Source organism: Malaya genurostris, chromosome 3 (genome assembly GCF_030247185.1).
Source record: "Malaya genurostris strain Urasoe2022 chromosome 3, Malgen_1.1, whole genome shotgun sequence".
Classification (NCBI taxonomy): domain Eukaryota; kingdom Metazoa; phylum Arthropoda; class Insecta; order Diptera; family Culicidae; genus Malaya; species Malaya genurostris.
Window position 1 is genome coordinate 51,475,769 of NC_080572.1, and position 19,666 is coordinate 51,495,434.

A 19,666-nucleotide genomic window follows, 5' to 3' on the forward strand; every position below is an offset into this window, starting at 1 on the left:
GATAGTCCCATAAATGATTTGCTGAATTTGTATAGGTCATATTAGTGCATGGTTGAATGAACCGAATGTCACTATGCCGATATCCAGCTTTTGGTTGCGGAAGTACCAACAATAGTAATAAAATGGAGCTCACTTCACTTTCTCACATATGATTGAATACATTTTCACTTACTTAAATTCAAATGTGGTAAATTAATGTAGCGGTATTATGCAACAGAAATCTTCAAAAATATTTTCTAAACTTTTTTAAATTTTGTTATTTCGTGGAATTTTTTCTGTAATATACAGGAGAAAATGAAAATGAGATAGGCATCGTTACACTATTAGGTGAATTGAAACCAAAAAAGGAAAAAAAAATCCCACAAAAATTAATCATGACCGCAGAGGAGCATCTTTCTTTTATATCTGTTCCTGATGATCTGTGTAATTCCAAAATTATTCTGTGTAATGACTTCAACAAATTTCCTAAGATTATTCAAATGGATTCAAAAAGTAAATGTATTATAAACATTTATTTTGTTATGACGGTTTTTCATTTAAAAAATCTCCAAAATAGGTTTCAGAAACGGCGTTAACGCTAGCGGACCTCCTTAACCATGAGACGTGATCATCGAGTCATATATTCTCAAACCGTTGCTAAATCATAAGCAAAATGAATTACTCAAAATTTACTCGCGTTTTCTCCAAACACTATTTTTACCAAATTTCTTGCAAAGCGAAATATTATCGATAATGGTCTCAGCATGTTTCTATTGTCGTTTTCGCTTAAGCAAACTGAAACTGACCCAGGGTAATTTGATCAAACAAACACTTTTCACGAAACTATGTTGATTTCACACTTAGCAACGGGGGTTTGAGCATACCTGATATAAAAACCAGGTTCGAAACTGACTCGATTTTCAGTTCAACAACGTTAAATTAAAGTAGAAACTGGGCAATTAAAGTGGAAACTGGGTTAGGTTTGGCATCAAGCGAAAACGACATATGTTTCTATGAAATGAAAAAATGAACGCCTTTCAATAGGCACCACGAATGTGTCGCGGAACGATTATATTTCTTGCAAGGCTTGATTAGTTGTACTCAAGTCACGCACACTTTCAAATAAAATGTTGCAGATTGTCTGAAATTCAGATATCACGAGTGAGAGTAAAATATTTTAACAGCCAACTACGATCAACTGACTGTAGTTTTTACATATTAGTGGTCAAATTATACATAATACTATCCAATAAAAATTTATAATTACATCTGCTCTAACATCTCGTCTGGTCGAGGTTAATAGTGGGATACGTTCGATCAATGTACAAACAGTGTAAGATTATTTAAAAGGATAACTTGTAGTATTACTTGTATGAAGTTTGAATAAGGATAAAATATTTCATTCAGTTTCTGTTTTAAACATGATTTTGACAAACATGACTTTTTCTTAAACTTCTTTGCATAGACGCGCGTCATCTTTAGCTTGTATGAAATAAAGTTGCTGGAAGAGTAAACTTTTGGCGGGCACTTAATTTAAAAATTTCAACAACACTTTCAAAGATTGCTTGTGATCGGACTTACCTCGTGGTTGATTGTTGGTTGTTGCCCCAGTCTTCCCTAGTTCTGTTAATATTTCGGTCATAGCCAGTTTTATAACACACGATAGATAAAATTTCTTTAATCCCGCTTTAAGCATAGGAGTAAGTTTATTTTTAGGAACGGTTTGTTACTGAATTGGTAAGGTTTTAATGATATTCTAAAATATGTTACATACGTCTCTAAATGAATGTACATGTGAAACTTTTATACATGTAGATTTAATCTCAAAAATACACTTTCCCAAAATTATCTAGACTGTCTTTTGGAAAGACGACGACTAATACTCGAAAAAAATTAGGGTGGTTAAAGGGCGTTCTAACACTTTTGAAAAATAATTTATTATTTTTTTTATATTTTCGTATAGTAAAACATTTGAAGAATTTTCTGGTAAATTTTACCTATGACTATCTCATTCTACGAAGAAGCAAGAGCTCGGCGCACAGGCCCAAGATTTCTACTTCGATTGACTTCAAAACTTGGCAAAACATTCTTCAGGTTTCATCATAATAAATTATAAAAGAAAAAATATGTTTTTTTGAAAATTTTAGACCCTATGGGCTCACTGGAGTAATTAATTGTTACCATTAATTTTACAGACAAAAAACTTTAAACGCATTTTTCTCGAAAGCAGATTTTGAAAGTCCGTGTCTTTCGTCATCTAAAAACTACTGAACCATTTTTTTTTTCAATTTTTGCACACATTTTCTACATATAAAAAACCAGACCCCAACGTTTTCCTTTTCGGCGAATTTTTTCGTGAAAAATCGTAGTTTTTACTTTGAACAACCACCAAAAATTTAAAAAAAAATTAAAAAAAATCAAACAGAAACGTTGGGGTTTAGAAAAACTTCTTCTCTAACTATGCTGCGTTCACTTCTGATTAGTCTGCGCTGAGATACAGTGGACACTGCAAATCATGATATATCTCTTCACCGACTTATTTCTCAATATTTTTCCATGAAAAAATTACCCAACGTTTTTCGAATGATGCTTTTATCATGCAAAACATTTGAATTTATTTTGTTGAACGATTGATCTGGAAAAAAAATTCGCAAAAATGATGATTATTTTCATCGTTTAGACCCTAAACCCTACCTAAATAAAAGTGTTTTGATACCTAGCCACCCCCCCCCCCCCTACATCTTGATACGTACCAGCAAAACATATAAGGTGATACTTCATATTATTACTGACATGGAGATTGGAAAATCTGCCTCATTATCTAGTACAACTAACAATTCAATCGTCTTAGTTCGGGTGCATACTAAATAAAAACTATGGTACACAAAGATCGAAGCAATGTGAATGATTTATCAAATCAACATTTTCGGGCTGTGATAGTTGGTAAATTGAATATTTACAATTTTGCTATTATTTAGATTCTAATTATACTCCAACTATACAAAACTTATTCTACTCTACTTAAAATACTTTAAATTTAACTTAACTGAATTATACTACATAAAGTATACTATAAATTCGGATTAGAAATGGTGACACAGCCTAGCTACCATCACGGATGAAATACTGATCAACAGTTGAGTAACGGTACCAACTCCGTAGGCGGATGCCACCACTCCCGAGGAACTCTTTCTGTGCCAACAACCTTCGTTCATTCGTTTTGCCGGTCCCATACAGCCCGCATAGCTCATCACATAGGCAATGTAGTTCTGCTCGAAGGTTCCCCGCACCAAACCGGACCCGGGACCGGCAGCAAACACGGCGACATCTTCACCACCGTGCGTTTCATCATCCAACGGTAGGGCGGATAGGTGGCGATAGCTTATAGCTGAGCGATCCATCGTTTCCACCGGGATCCAGGTTCCATGATGCTTCGGCACCTCAGGATTATCGTTGGCCCGATGGTAACGGAATCCGGGTCCGTTGGCGTAGCTGATAGTTTCGTAAGGAAGTTTGTCCGGACGATTACCGAAGCCTGAAAACAAAATAATACAATTTGAGTCTTTGGTATTCGGTGAAATGGGTAGCAACTTACCCAATATGTCATTGCCTCTGTCGGGATAACCGTTGAAGGTCATAGCATGTGAGTGGTCTGCCGTTACGATAACCAACGTATCCTCCAGATCAATCAGACCCAGTGCTCTTTCTACTGCTCTATCAAGTTCAACAAGTTCACTAAGCGCCAACCGAGGGATATTCTGATGATGACCATGGTCTATTCTGCCACCTTCCACCATCAGAACAAAACCATTCGAGTGTTTGCGTTTCAGGACTCGAATAGCTTTCTCAGTCATATCAGATAATGAAGGTTCGCCACCACCAGTTTTATCACGTAGCCTGTCGTAGGACATGTGTTCGTTAGCAAATAATCCTAACAGGTAGTCTATTTCATCAACATCTGTGCTTAGAAGTTGCGATGTATTCATGACAAAAGCAGCCGGTAATCCTTTTTTGTCTTCTAACCAAGTGTTCACCAGGTTCCGACCATCCGTCCGGTTGCACGGTTTGTCCATTGATCCGTTGATCTTGTTATCCGTATTCATGAGGTCAGGCATACTAACTCCAAGCTCGCTTCTGCCACCACCCAGTATGACATTCAATTTATTCCCGGGTGCGTTTTCAACCAGCTGGCGAGCAATGTCCTTCGTCTTATTCCGCAAATTGTCAGGTATTTTTATGTTACACTCCCAGTTCCGGTTGAACGAGTGCGCATAGGTCGCTGCCGGTGTCGCATGTGTCACTCTCGTTGTGGTCACAATTCCAGTGCGCTTCCCGGCCATCTGTGCCCACTCCATGATATTGGACACGCTAGCACTCAGCTCATTCGTCTCCGTCACCGTGTAATCGACTCCGATTACGCCATACTTGGTTTTGACACCGGTGAACAATGCCGTTGCCGTTCCAGCCGAGTCGGGCACCTGTCGATCGGTGTTGTATGTTTTCGCAAAGCCCGTGTACGGGAAGTGATCGAAAGTCAACGATTCCTCCTCACCGGACCGACCGGCCATCTGACCTTTGAAGATCCGACCGGTGGACAGAGTCGAAACACCCATTCCGTCACCAACGAAAATAATGACGTTTTTCGCAACCCCAATACCATGCTGGTGGCTATCGTATTGAAGAACCCGCTTCAGATAGGTCTCCGCATTGTTCCTCCAGTAGGTGGCATCTGTGTCGGAGAGTGAAAGAGTGAAAAGAATGATTTATATTTTTGTATAGATTTATTGTAGATATATATTGAATTCATGTAGATATATGTGCTATTTATTACTTTGACTAGAAGTTTTTATTGTAGTTTAAATAGTTGCAAATATACGAATACTCGTGTTTTTCCATGTCAACTAGTAGCTAATACAGTGCTGTACGAAATTGTAACTTGCATTCGATTTGCTTTTTTCATTAACTTTCTGTGTTTGTCTACGTCTAGTCATGAATAATAAATGAAATACTCGGCCATGAGGACTGCTCTAAAAAATAGCAGCTCTAACACAGAAGTTTTCTTCAGCCAGCAAAGTTGTGAAGATACATTGTTCAAATGGTGTTTTATTTATTTAGGTGGTATTCTTGGCATCTCTCCCCGGTAAATGACTAAATAGTTAAAACCAGGGTAAAATAAACGACATCCAATCTAATCTAATGCTTGGCATCAACTAGAAAAACATCAGTACTGTACTCCGAAATCTCTCCGTAACGTTTACATTAAAAAATGAACAAAAATTGCCGATTTTTCATGAGTTCACCTTCACCCGCACTGACGAAACTACCCATACAGCAGCTATCATAGTAACCCACGAATCAGCAGACAAAATTTGACAGCTCTCTTTTTGTTCTGGTCACCGCAACTTTGTTCAATTAGAGTAACAGAGGTATTTTGGCCCGCTTTAGGATCGATTTTATTTTGGCCCACTTTGTAAAAATATTCACCAAATGTTTTAATATCTTTGAAAAATCCTTCCGCAATAGGTAATTTAATGTGATTAGCTTCAAACTGATGCAACATGGGTTACCAAAGATCGATTGAATCCATATAGTTTGTTAGGTGGGCCAAAATATATGAAGTGGCCAAAATACCTCTGTTACCCTATGGTTATTTGTTGATTTTTTTCGGTGAGAATTGAAACACTGTTCTTAACGTTTTTTGTTCAGCATAACGTTTCGGCTTACTACTCTTCAGCCATCGTCGGACGCCTACAACATATATTTTTCGTCATTAAGTACATACATTTTACAATTCAAATACAAATTTACATCAAATAACAGTCACAAGAAAAGCAAACAATCGACTTACATTCAACAAAACTTTTACAATATTTAATCACTCCATTCGTTCACTCACTGCCGTCGGCTGGGTTATCGTATGCTTCTGACCGCCTATCATCCTTACTATTCCAATACTGTCGGAACTTAGCCACCAGACCATTGTACGTAGTGCAGAAAGTTCCACACTCTCTCTGGAGATTGACTGTTCTCTCCTCGCCGAGTATTTTTATGTGAAACATTTCTGCTGTAACTCTGCTCTCCTGGTTCTCGATTCGTTCCAGTATTCGGGTGTTGGCAAAGTCGAACCATGATGGAGGAAAAACAAATACAAATGAATGTGTATCGACGATACGTGGATGACTGCTTCTGTGTGGGAAAAAAGGAACACATTCAGGACATCGTAGAGTCGTTTAATAGTTTCCATAGTAAACTTCAGTTTACTTTTGAAAATGAAGAAGACGGAAAACAACGATCACATCGAACGAATATGGTTACCCAAACAATCTGATGGGAGATATCTGGATTTTGAGTCCGAAAGTCCTTATTCGCACAAATGCAACACTGCGATTGCACTAATAGATCGAGCAATCAAACTATCCGACTGTAAGAATCGTCCATCAGCCATAAGAACAGCCAAGGAAATTTTGCAAATAAACCATTACCCTAAATGGTTTGTTTGCAAAATACTGAAGGAACGTGTCCACAAACACTACAACAGCCTGCAGGAGGAAAAAGAAAAAGATCCAGTGCAGTCGTATGTTGCAGTTCCGTACATCCCTGGACTTAGTGAAAAATTGGAAAGAATTTTAAAAAAGTACAGCACAAAACTTGCTTTTAAACCGAGGGATAAAATTAAGAATCAAATTTTCACTAAGTTAAAAGATCCAATCCCACCAGGGAAACAGACGAACGTGGTGTACACAGTAGTAAGCCGAAACGTTATGCTGAACAAAAAACGTTAAGAACAGTGTTTCAATTCTCACCGAAAAAAATCAACAAACAACCATAATTGAAAATTTGACAGCACTATCAGTCGAACTGTAACCGCGATGGCAAAAACAGTGAAGCAACTCCATTCAGAAATGTGCGCCTTCAAAGAACAGCACCCCACCACGTTTAAAACGGACACCGTGCGGCACTTTGTGAACGCCGGATATGCCTGTTCCGGAATTTACAACAATCAGAGCATCGAAAGAAAGCCTGATTATGGACGGCCGACGACCCAGAGCGACAAGAAGCTCCAAAGAAATCGGAAGAGAAAGACCGAGGGAAAAATGCCTACAGCGCTTTCACACACCAAGTTTCCTAAGAAGGTGCTACTGTGGCTGATAATCAATGAGAAGGGGATGTCAAAGCCGCTCTTCTTTCGCTCCGAACTGACCGAGAACGGGGAAATTTACTGTACGAAATGCCTGTAGGAAGTTACGTCGTTCATCAAGAAATACCATAAGGGCAAGGGTTATGCCCGGATCTGGCGCCAGCTCACTACTAGAAGCGATCGTTGGAGGAGCAGTAGTGGCTGAATATCGATATGGTACCCAAGCCGTCGAACCCGCCCAACGTTCCCCAGCTGTGTCCTATCGAAAATTTCAAAAACGAATAAAGAACTCAAAAACATGTCTGCACGCATGTTTTCGTAGAATTTTTTAGCAAGTAAGCCTAAATAATTACCTTCCCTGGGAAATTTATCAAAAGCAATTATCTGTCTTAGCTTTTATTTTATCACCATCCGAAAAAAACGTCCATTATTTTTCTAAGCAAACGTTATGACAGGTATCGGGATGTATTTAAAGACTGTCCCAGAAAGCTTGGACGCACTTTGATTTCTCTGTAAATAATTAACAAGTTTTAGATATTCAAATTTTATTCGATATACTGATAACATTAGACTACAACAACAGAATATTCGCCCTTATTCTGATTAACGACCAAAATTCCTCAATTGGTCGAAGTTGTGGGCAATTTGGTGGATTCATGTCTTTTGGGACGAAAGTGACATTTTTGGTAGTATACCATTCTACCGTTGATTTCGAGTAGTGGCAAGAAGTAAGATCTAGCCAGAAGACAACAGGATCCTTGTGGCTTCGAATCATGGGTAGAAGTCGTTTTTGTAAACATTCCTTGATGCATATTTTGCTGTTCATTGGAGCATTGGTGAAGAAGGATTTCGAAATCTTACCGCAGCTACAAACAGGATCCTTGTGGCTTACTTACCAAATTTTTCGACTTCAAACGATGTCTCGGACTGGTTTAACACTTGCCCTTCTCGCACCGTATAATATTGTGGTCCCGGCAAGGATTTGTAATCGAGTTCCACGTAGGTTTCGTCGTCCATGATTATGCAGTTCAAATTTCCAGCAAGAATCGTATTGTATAGCTTTCGAATCCTCAGCCTGATCGATGCTTCTTGTTTCGGACTACGTTTTGGTGGTTTCTGCTTCTTATAGGTTCGAAGATTCAAAAGTTCTTTAGCACAAAGAACATTTGACTTCGAAGTGCCCACTTTTTTGGCCACATCCCGAACTGAAAGCTCCTTCTTTTGCTCGAACGCCTTCAGTATACGTTTGTCCAACTAAGGGTTAGCAGGACCTTTTTTGCAACCCGTTTTCGGTTTATCCTCAAAGGTGTTATCCTCACCGAACTTCCTGATTGCATTTCGCACGGCTTTTTCACTTACTCCTTCCATTTTTGCTATCTTTTTCAGTGACAGTCCGCGTTCTGTGCACCATTTGTACACAATTTTTCGACGTTGTTCTGCTGAAAGTCCACGCATTTCGAAACAAACTAATGAAAACGAATAAACAACTGCACAAGTGGTTAGAGAAGAGTGTAAACAACAGGACGCAGCCATAAAAATTGATAGACTCTGAACCATTGCGAAATGGCAGCGGTTTTTGGTTGCGTCCATACTTTCTGGGACAGTCTTTAATTATGTGGAACTACTCAAAAACTTCTTCCTTTATCAGTGAAGGACTTTCAATGAGACATTTTTCACTTTTTCTCACAATCTGCTGTCATTATTTTATTGAAGTACTAGTCTGATACAATAAATAACTGCAAAGAAAATTAGTGTGGAAAAGTACGTATGCAAGTTGGCGACTTTATTCTCGAAAAACAATTTCGCGCTGCCATTGTTTCGAACAGCACTGTAAATGATTTTTCAGGCATAAACACAAATAATTGCGATAGAAACAGGCACCAATGCTTCGATTAGCTTTTGAAGTACTCTTATGTATGTATGTATGTTCATTAGGTTCTGCATATGAATCGTACGCATCGTAAAATTCATAGCAGTTATATGAAAACTTTTAATATTTAAAATAATACTTTAAATATTTAAAAGATACATCAAGTCTAAATCAGCGTAAGCATAGCGAAACTCATTAAAATATCATATACAATTTAAATTAAAACCCGACAAAACTTATCCTATTATGTAATGTATATTTATTGGATGTGTTATACGGATCGGACGCAGATGACATTTCATAATATACATATAAGGTCAGGGCCGGTGAAAGAGGTGAGTACGGTGGGTAGTACTACCCACCCGAAAATTCCAAAGGTGGGTAATTACCCACCTGAAATTTCTAACGAAAAATAATAGTAATATTAGTATCATTTATAACAATGGAAGTAATTTTATTATAACTGAGAATAATAAATAAAATCAGAATAATAAAATGCTAGTACTCAAGGTAGAGCAAGGATGTGAAGATATACAACAAAAAGATGAGGCGTGACAATGGTCATTTGAGCATGCTGAAATCTTTTAGTGACTAGGGTCGAGTTTAAGCATCTCATTCATGCAAATCACTCGAGTATCTGGTATGCCGGAAAGTACCGAAAAAGGTCTTCTGAATGGATATTTTTCTCAATCTCTCGTTGAACATCAGAATGAAAGCTTTGTTCGAACTATTGCTTATGCCCCCAGAGTCACAGCGTGATGGCTGTTTCGCCTAGGTTGTAAGCGGTACTCAGTAGCGCTGCACTCACCGTTACCTGATGAAAACCCATCATGCTATTTTTACTTTTTAACTATTAGAGAAAGTAACAACTTCTGATAACTATTCTTTTGTCGGTTCGGATAGTAAGTGGTAAAAGACCTTTATCGGTACTTTCCGGCATACCAGAGACTCGAGTGATTTGCATTGATGAGATGCTTAAGACCAACTCTTCTTGCGAAAGTTAAGTTAGTAAAAGATTTCAGCTTGCTAAAATCAACCTTGGCACATCTAGCCTTTCCATTCTTTATCTTCACAAAAAATGAAATCACTCAAAATCTTTTGACGTAGGATTGCGTTTTTGTTTTCTATACCGGAGTACAGATTCAAAATATAGTACAGATTCAAAATATAGAAGTAAAACCATATAGACAGTGGTTAGGTTTTGAACATCTACAACTCAACCACGAATAATGTCTGATTCTCCCTGTTTTTCAAACCATTCTCATTCCTCTAATTGATATGACGGTTTCGTATAGGTTCACGGTTTCCATATGATTTCTGCTCTTCAATGAGTTTGTTCGCATTTGAGAAAATTACTCACAGAAAACCAAATTCAGTATCGAATCGACTTGCACTCTGTGTGGTTCGATACTGCCGTAGAGAAGGTTGCTTCCACATCGTCCAACAAGATCGGGAACTAACTAGGAAAACAACATTACTTGAGCAAAATTTCTTTATTTGTTATCTAAATTTTTTATATCATACTTATAGATCGATTTGTCCATGGCCTTAAAATAGGCTTCAGTTGCGGTGATGACTCTCTCAGATCATCTAATAACAAGTAGTCGCTGGGGCTAGGTTATTGAGAATATGGTGGGTGAAGAAACAGATCGGTGCCCAATACGTTCAATTTGGCCATTATTTTCATTGACTTCAGGCTCAGTGCATTGTCTTGGTTAAAGATGATTTTTTCTGCTTCATATGAGGCTGTTTTTTACGATTCCATACTTCAAACGCATTAATAACTTCTAACGCATTATTAACTAAAAACGTTTGTTGGTACTTCCTTTTCAAGATAGTCGACGTTAATTATACCTCGAGTATCTAAAAACTGACGCTGTTCGTCCACTGTTTCATACCAACGCAAAAAATCCTGTTCATTGCGACTAAACAGTTCTCTGGATTGTTGATGCGTTGACTAAACAGTTCTCTGGATTGTTGATGCCTTGTTGCTTTTGATATGCACCTATTTGGAAAAGATCTTTTTCATGCCCAGATTTTTGCATACGATCATAAAAGCACTTCCAGCTCAGTCGGACTTTGAACTTGTGTTCATCCATAACGATTATCAAAACTTGCTCACATTTTTTTCCGGATGACAGCTTTTGGTCACCCTATAATCAGAATACCACAAATCTTTGTTTTTAATCTGAGTACGAGTAACACTTCTTAAACCATTGCTGGACTTGCCCGGTTTTTCCTTATAGGAAGCAATGTTTTATCAATAAACGGAATTCGTTATTTTTAAGTTTTCGTGAATCAAAAAGTAACATCACTAATATGTCGGTAAGTTCAGTGTTTGTGGTGCGATTGACGTGAAAATTTGACACTTGTCTTCTGAACGATGATGATAGTTTGACATTACAAACGTAATCACAGTCGGTCCCGGGACTATGCACATCAGCGGCTGGATTTGTTCTGTGCACCGTTCGATTCGCCCGGGTTTGCGGTTCAATGCATACGGCGCTAGTCTTATAAGCCAGTTGTCATATGTTCGAGCCCCGACGTGGAATTATTCATAGTGTAGGATCGTAGTACTAGCCATAAAATAATTCTGTATGCTAAGAATCGGCTGCGAAGTCTGTTGAAACAGAAAGGCCAAATTCCACGGAAGGAATGTAATGCCAAGACATTGCTTTCGATTCATGCGAGACATCTTTCACCATCAACCCCAACCAACTAAACGATCAGGGTAACCGAAATTCTCAAAAAAATAATTGTGAAAATTTGAAAACACAAATATGTTTATACGGAACCTAAAAGACTGCTGACTTAATATTTCAAACAAATATTGGCAGAAATTTTGTAGTTTTATATTGTATTTAACCCTTAAATGCGCAATTTTGTTTTACAACAAAATATCGAAAACACTTCAAGCTTCGAATTTACGCGTCTCATGCAAAGTTATATCGAAACAAAATATTATTTAAAAATCGACTAAATAATACTTCAAAATAGTGAGTCGTTCTCCCCGGTACGAATAATTACCCACCTGGGCTTAATATGTTTCACCGGCTCTGTATAAGGTTATAATTTTTTGAAGCTCCACATAAAATCATTAAGTCCAATAAGTTTCGATTCTTCATAACCATTTTGCAATTGATAAAAATATCATATACAACTTAGGCGAAAATTCAATGGAACTTATTCCGGTATAATTTTAATATAAAGCGCTCTAATAAATAAAACTGGAAATTTCATATAATGTGAAAATGATCATTTAACTCAGTGTGCAAAGCCCGATTTGTCGGACTGGTGTTTAACGCTGAAAACATATGATACGATTTGTTTGCAATTACTTTATTCGAATCGAAGCATCACATGTTATGACTGATAATGGTGTTCAAGCTTATCATTTGTTGTACTGTTTTAATTACTGTTACTAAGAGATTCCAGAACTCCGACTCTGAGTCGCTGAATCCAAGAGAGGACTTCAAGACTCAACAACGGCAAAAGAAAATGTCAGAAAACCGCCATGAAAGTTTTGAATTGTATATAAAGGTTGTTAGATTATGGCTGATGCAGCTAAAAGCTAGAATGGCAAGCAGCTGAGACAACAAATAAAACAAATAGTTCCTTCGATTATAGTGCTTCTAATCTAATATTGTAGTTTGTAACACTATTTTTTACACAATCAAAAACACCAAAACAAGTTGATCAATCAATATATTTTCGATTGATCATAGTTCAATGTTGCCGTAACTGGTAACCCTGCTCATAAAATTAAAAACAAACACGACTTTGGCCACCAGAGATGCCAGATCTGCAGATTAGTCTGTAAATCTGCAGGTTTCGTACATAGTGCTGCAGACATTTTTTCTTGTGCAGACTTTTGAAAATCGAGTTTTTCGCAGACTTCCGTCAAAATTTACAGACTTTTGAAATTGTCGCGACTTTTTTTTTTGCTCGCCAAATCAGTTTTGCGTATCATACTTTATAGAGAAATGGCTGCCAGCTAGACATACTTGCTGACTGCAGACTTTTTCAACCCATTTTTTTTTTCATTTACACTTATATTGATCGCCAGGATGGAAATTTCTGGAATCATGCTGGCAAACGATGCTGGGAAAGAAGTTCAAGATGGCGAAAGAATGATAATAACGCCACATTAATAATTCCATATCTCAGACATTCGGTGGGCGAGAGAGCGCTCAAAACAATTTCAAAACAAAAACGCGCATTCTAAATCGAGTTAAAATCAGAATTTCATTACAACAGAGACAGTGGCATTGAATAAATATATATATAAATAATAACCACAGTAACATCACTGTCCACCAGAGGGTTGAATTTCACAATCGGTCCCTTGTTACGATGCCATCTTGATGAGATTAAAATTAGAATGTTAAAATTGTAAAACATTAATAACAGTTGTCTTGCAGAATTTCGGAAAAAGCCAACAAATATTTCAAAATTTCGGCAAACGCGTTTACTGATTTCGGTATAATTGTTAATCACTGATGAGCTCACTTCAAGATTTCGCCAAAACTTGACAAAAAGATGCACTTTGTAAAGTAAACTTGACAAAAAGATGCACTTTGTAAAGTTAGTAAATCTACCAAACTATTCTCGGAAAACATAACATCGATTACTGATACTATACCAAGCTCGAGAATTGGTTTTAAATGTGCAATATTTATTATATATTACAAATCTTTTTTATCGTTTATTTATACCCGATTTTAACCTAATTATGGTTGTTCACCGGGTTATATTACAAATCTGTTCCAACAAGTAGCTAAATATATTGACAAAATCTCGGTGAATGAAAATTGTCTGTCAGATTAAAAATACTGTGGAAGTGGGTTTATTTAAAGTTTGCCGAGATGATTGCCGTTCACTCGGCTGTTCAAATTTCGAAGAAGGTTTACCAAGATTCGGATCAAAAATTTGAGAAATGGAACAACTCTTAAAAAAAGTAACTCCTTAGTTACTAAAATTTTGCTATATGAACTAGAAAATTTGAGCGTAGAAGTTACGTATGATCAATAATGATGACTACTCAAATATTTTATGTTTCTATATATTAATCGAAATTGACAATTACAATACTAAGAGTTGTTCAAACACTATTTTTTACACAATCAAAACACGGTTGCCAAAACAAGTTGATATGTTTTCGATTGATCATAGTTCAATATTTCCCTAACTGGTAACCCTGCTCATAAGCTTTAGAACTATTCTAGACGAAGCAGGCTTATGTTGAGAAGCATAGGTCCTCCAAAGGTCGAAAACAACTGGTATCAGTGCATAATTTTCTTGGTCGAACCCAACTGGTAACAATGTTTAGTCTTGCTCTAGTCTAGTTCAGCCTAGACTTGTCTAATCTAATCTTCACTTACCTACACCTAGCTCATCTAGTCTTGTCTAGACCAGTCATATTTACAAAATCACTTCTAAAAGCGATCTTGAAAAATTATAAGTGTGCATTTCGCTTATCAGTAACAGGATGTGTGCAACATAGTGAATGCAATACACGAGCCCTGCTGTGAATGATCATTATTATCAAAATAATTGCATGAAGCTACTACCTAAAATATTAACATCTCATCAATCTACTTCGCCGGTAGTCGATTCAATAACTATTCTATGTCTCATTCGTGAGCAGCATTACACAAAACAATAACAGAAGCGAAACTGGACAATCTCGTCCCGGATGAAAAGAACCACGTTTCCGGGATCCGTTGTAATCCACCAAACCGCTGATAACTCCGTCGGACTGGGACAAAACCTTTTTGGAAAGGGGTTCCTTTTTGGAAAGGGAAACTCTACGAAACTTGAAAAGTGTAGACGATCTCAAAATTCACAGAATCTAAGAAGTCTATAATTTCGTGGTAAGCTCAATTCCATTAACAGAAAAGATTCCGTGTTCCATCAGGACAACACCAGATCACACACGTATATGGTGACTCGCAAAAACTCCAGGAACTTGATTGCGACGTTTTGATCCGGAGCCACGATCCGAAAACCGATCTAGCCGACGTTGGTTTGTGTGGTTAGTAACTAATTGAATTAGTTTTGAGCTCGACTCAGAAGTTTTTTTTTTCGTTTTTTGCTTCTTCGCTCTAAACGACGATTTGAAATTTTGAGCACTCGTCTCCTGGTAATTCCAGAACCGGAAGTAAGAAAAAAATCGGTTGAGCCATCGCTGGGATATGGAAGCGGGTTTTGTTTTGGGATATTGGGTCCCTAATTCCGGTACTTGCGGAAACTATAGAACAGTATAGTCAAAGTTAATTTATGTGATCACTAACAAGATTGTTACTAACATGCCCAGGAAGAAATCATGAAATTTACATGACATGTAAATCAATAGTAAAATAGAATAGCCATGGATTGAATCGAAATTTTGAATTTTGCATTGAATTTTCAATGAATATAACTGTATCTTTCAATTAACGCTTAGTTTTTCGATTAAATTATATTGAAACCTACATAATTGTAAAATAACTTTATGTTTAATTGCATGCTTCAAATATGTGCATGAAAATAGATGTAAACTCACAAAATATTTTTATCTTTACAAACGTTGTTCTTGAGCTGTATCTCTCAACTCGCAACGATTGTGCGATTGTAAAAGCACAATTTGCTTGTATGTTATGCAACAAGTTTTCAGTTTGATATGTTTCACAGAAATAATATTAAAGTGGAATATGAATATGAACCTGCTCAAATAAACTTATTATACAGTCAGTTAAAAAACGGATGGGTAATGTCAGATTCATAACTGGAGGACGCGAATACGAACAAAACTGTCATGCTTCTTTTATATATTCGAATATCAATAATCGTTCGTATTAGTTGATTGTTGTGTGAATTTTGCAACTTTTACTGCCTCACTTCTAGAATTGTAGCGGTACATCTATACCAAAGTATGACTGGCACTGGACTGCTTAATCTGAATTTTGGAAATTGGAGCTCAGAACTTCAAAATTCAGATCTATATTCTGAATACATATCTTGAATTTTGTTTCAGAACACTGACATTTGTTCCAGAATGAGAATTCTGGATACGAATTCCAAACTGAAATTAAGGCACTAAATTCAGTTCCAAAAATCTAGCTCCAGAATTTAAAATAAAGATTCATTTCTAGAGTCTTAGTTTTAGCTTAGTTTTAACTTCTGGAACTAACTTCTAAATCTGAATTCTAAAACTAAATTCTAAGGAGTGTATCGATAAGTAGTTAGCAACATTCAAACAGTTATTACTCTGAAATGGCTTAATTTTTCGCAGCATGTTTTGCGGTGACATATTTGTTTACATGTCAATAACAGCTGCGCAATCGATTGGTTTCGGTACGGTTTATCGTTCCAATGATGAGTCGAATTGATCCGGAAACGCGAAAGTAAATTCTGCACACTTGATGCTCTGAAAGTGGTGTCACGTACAACGAAATTGCAAAACGGGTGAAAGTGCACCACATCAGTGTCAAAAATATTATCGAGAAGTTCGGTAAGACCCTTTCCATGAAGGATTTGCCCCGATCCGGTAGGAAAACGAGTCCCATTCAGCCCGGCCGGGACTTAAAAGGGGTTGAGTACATCAGGAAAAACCCATCGGTGTCGACGCGGGATTTGGCCAAGCAGTTCAACACCAGCATCGGGATGATTCAACGGATCAAAGTTCGGAACTCCCTGAAAACGTACAAGAAACTGAAAGTGCCGAAAAAGTCCCTGGTACAGCAAATTCAGGCCAAAACAAGAGCGCGAAAACTGTATAACCGGATTCTACAGAATAGAGACGGATGCATCCTGATCGATGACGAAACCGACGCCAAAGAAGACTCTCGTGCGCTGCCCGGACCGCAATATTATACGAAATCGGTGTACCAGGACCTGGACGACGCTGACACCACGGTGGCGATGGAAAAGTTTGGGCAGAAGGTGTTGGTCTTGCAAGCAATTTGTACCTGTGATTTGCGGTTGTCGATTTTCTTCACGAAGGGCATAATTAACGCCCAGGTGTACGAGGAAGAATGTTTGAAGAAGAGAATGCTGCCACTGTACAAAAAGCATAAGACTCCTCCTCTCTTCTGGCTGGATTTGGCTTCAGTCCACTACGCCAACTCCGTTCTACAGTGGTTGTCAAAAAATAATGTACAATTCGTGGAAAAGGACATCAACCCACCGAGCTTCGGCCAATTGAAAGGTATCGGGCAATTGTCAAGCGGCACTTTCGGAAGAAAGGTACAGTGTCGCAAAACATGCAGGAGTTAAAAAAAACTGGACAGCTGTCACCAGGAAAGTCACAAAAGTAGCTGTGCAGAATTTAATGAAGAATGTCAAGTCCAAAGTGCGAGCGTTTCACAGAAACTAGGATTTTCTTCAATATAATATCAGTGAAATACATGAAAATGTAATTTTTCTACAATATATAGAAAACTGATGTCAAAATATGTTTTTTTTTTTCGCTTTTTTATTCAATAATCAATGTTGCTAACTACACACCTTAAATCTAAAATTTAGTCCAAAACTCTGGTGAATCCAGATTCTAAACTCAGTTTTAAAATTCAGTTCCTGGATCCAATCCAAATGAGTCTTTACTAATGAATGGAAGTTTTGGTATTAAAAATCGTTACACGGGGCCGGGTGTCAATGAAAAAATGCAAAACTAGTCGCGTAACCTTTTTCTGTCATTATTTTGAACGATAAGAACTCAGTCATTTGTTGAGGGATTCATATAATTCAACTACCAATCGAAAAATAGATTCAGTTCAAAGGTAGAATGGTTATTCAGTTGTGTTATGAAGATAATCATAAATACTAATTTGTAATTAAATGTGACAAAAACACAATAACCTATCATTCAACTTCAACACATAAAATTTCTACTATTAGGAAACTAAACCATAATCATGTAACCTAATTGATATGGACTGATTAAGCAAAATATTTTGATTCAATGTTCGATAAAAATCCTGCTTTCAAGGATCATATAGAACGAATTCAGGCTACCAAGAATACAATGCTTCATAAGATTCAGAATAAAATTGTTAAAGTTATCTTAAAGCGGCCTCCCACGTTTAGTATAAATGAGGTGCACAGACACACGTTTACAAAAACATCGAATCTAATTTCACATAGTATTATAAGTTGAATACAACCACAATATAGCGAAATCAAATGTTTTCTTAATGATCATAACTTATTCTAGTAGATAATAGAATTGACGGCAGTCATATAAGAATTTCTGGAAAGGGTAGAATCAATTATTATGACAGAACGAAATCGTCAATTTTCTTATTCGCGAACAATCTATGCGCTTTGACTAGAATAAGTTTTTAGTTAAGTGCATCAACCATAATCAAAAATTTATATTTATTATATGAACTCATGAATTGTTTCATTTCCAATGTCATTGTGCTTAGTCGTATATTGTATACAACTTTGTAATTTCTATAAATCTAGTTTCTATGACAAGCAGTATTATCACGTCTTCAGTCACTGATGGTTCGAGATGATTTTTATGTTTTACTCGCGGAAATTCGGTTAAGAATAAAAATGATCCGGTAAAATTTTAACCAACTATTGATACACATTCCGAGAACTCTCCGAAATAGTGTCGCTAAAGCACATAATCGGTCAGCTTTGTTAACCCTTCGTACATATCGTCGAAATTATCGTGACAGTACTTGATCAACATTGAATATCTAAACATTTTTTCGGAGTAATATATTTATTAATATATATATACGTTTATTTATCAAGGAATTTTACATAAGTTTCTCTTCACCGTAGCTGTTTATTTACTTGTTAGGAAATTGTGTTTTTTTAACTACTTCCAAAACCAAACTTATATCAACATTTATTACGATAAATGCGAATGAATCGGAAATACTTGAGAAAATGGTTTGTTTAGTTAAATATTGAATGACCCCCAATTCTAGCAAATTTAAATTGGACCTTGGAGAACCAAGTTTCAGCAAAATATCGAAGGGTTTGTAAGTTCTTTGCATTGTTACTTTAAACGACATTTTGAAATTTTTAACTCGACTCAGAAGTTTTTTTTTTTCGTTTTTTGCTTCTTCGCTCTAAACGACGATTTGAAATTTTGAGCACTCGTCTCCTGGTAATTCCAGAACCGGAAGTAAGAAAAAAATCGGTTGAGCCATCGCTGGGATATGGAAGCGGGTTTTGTTTTGGGGTATTGGGTCCCTAATTCCGGTACTTGCGGAAACTATAGAACAGTATAGTCAAAGTTAATTTATGTGATCACTAACAAGATTGTTACTAACATGCCCAGGAAGAAATCATGAAATTTACATGACATGTAAATCAATAGTAAAATAGAATAGCCATGGATTGAATCGAAATTTTGAATTTTGCATTGAATTTTCAATGAATATAACTGTATCTTTCAATTAACGCTTAGTTTTTCGATTAAATTATATTGAAACCTACATAATTGTAAAATAACTTTATGTTTAATTGCATGCTTCAAATATGTGCATGAAAATAGATGTAAACTCACAAAATATTTTTATCTGTGTGATTCACAAGACGACCCAAGTAACAAACGTTGTTCTTGAGCTGTATCTCTCAACTCGCAACGATTGTGCGATTGTAAAAGCACAATTTGCTTGTATGTTATGCAACAAGTTTTCAGTTTGATATGTTTCACAGAAATAATATTAAAGTGG

The 19,666-nt window shown here is 36.8% G+C and overlaps 1 protein-coding gene across 1 annotated transcript in view; it reads right to left on the reverse strand.

The window, feature by feature from the left end:
* Positions 1–2,599: 2,599 nt before the first annotated feature.
* LOC131433905 (alkaline phosphatase 4-like) overlaps positions 2,600–19,666 on the reverse strand; it is a 35,305-nt gene continuing 18,238 nt past the window's right edge. Inside the window, exons 2-3 of the mRNA XM_058600513.1 lie at positions 3,575–4,708; positions 2,600–3,514 (exon numbers count right to left, since the gene is read on the reverse strand). Of these exons, the coding sequence (XP_058456496.1) occupies positions 3,063–3,514; positions 3,575–4,708 (1,586 nt within the window). The 3' untranslated portion in view covers positions 2,600–3,062. The remainder of the gene's footprint in view (positions 3,515–3,574; positions 4,709–19,666) is intronic.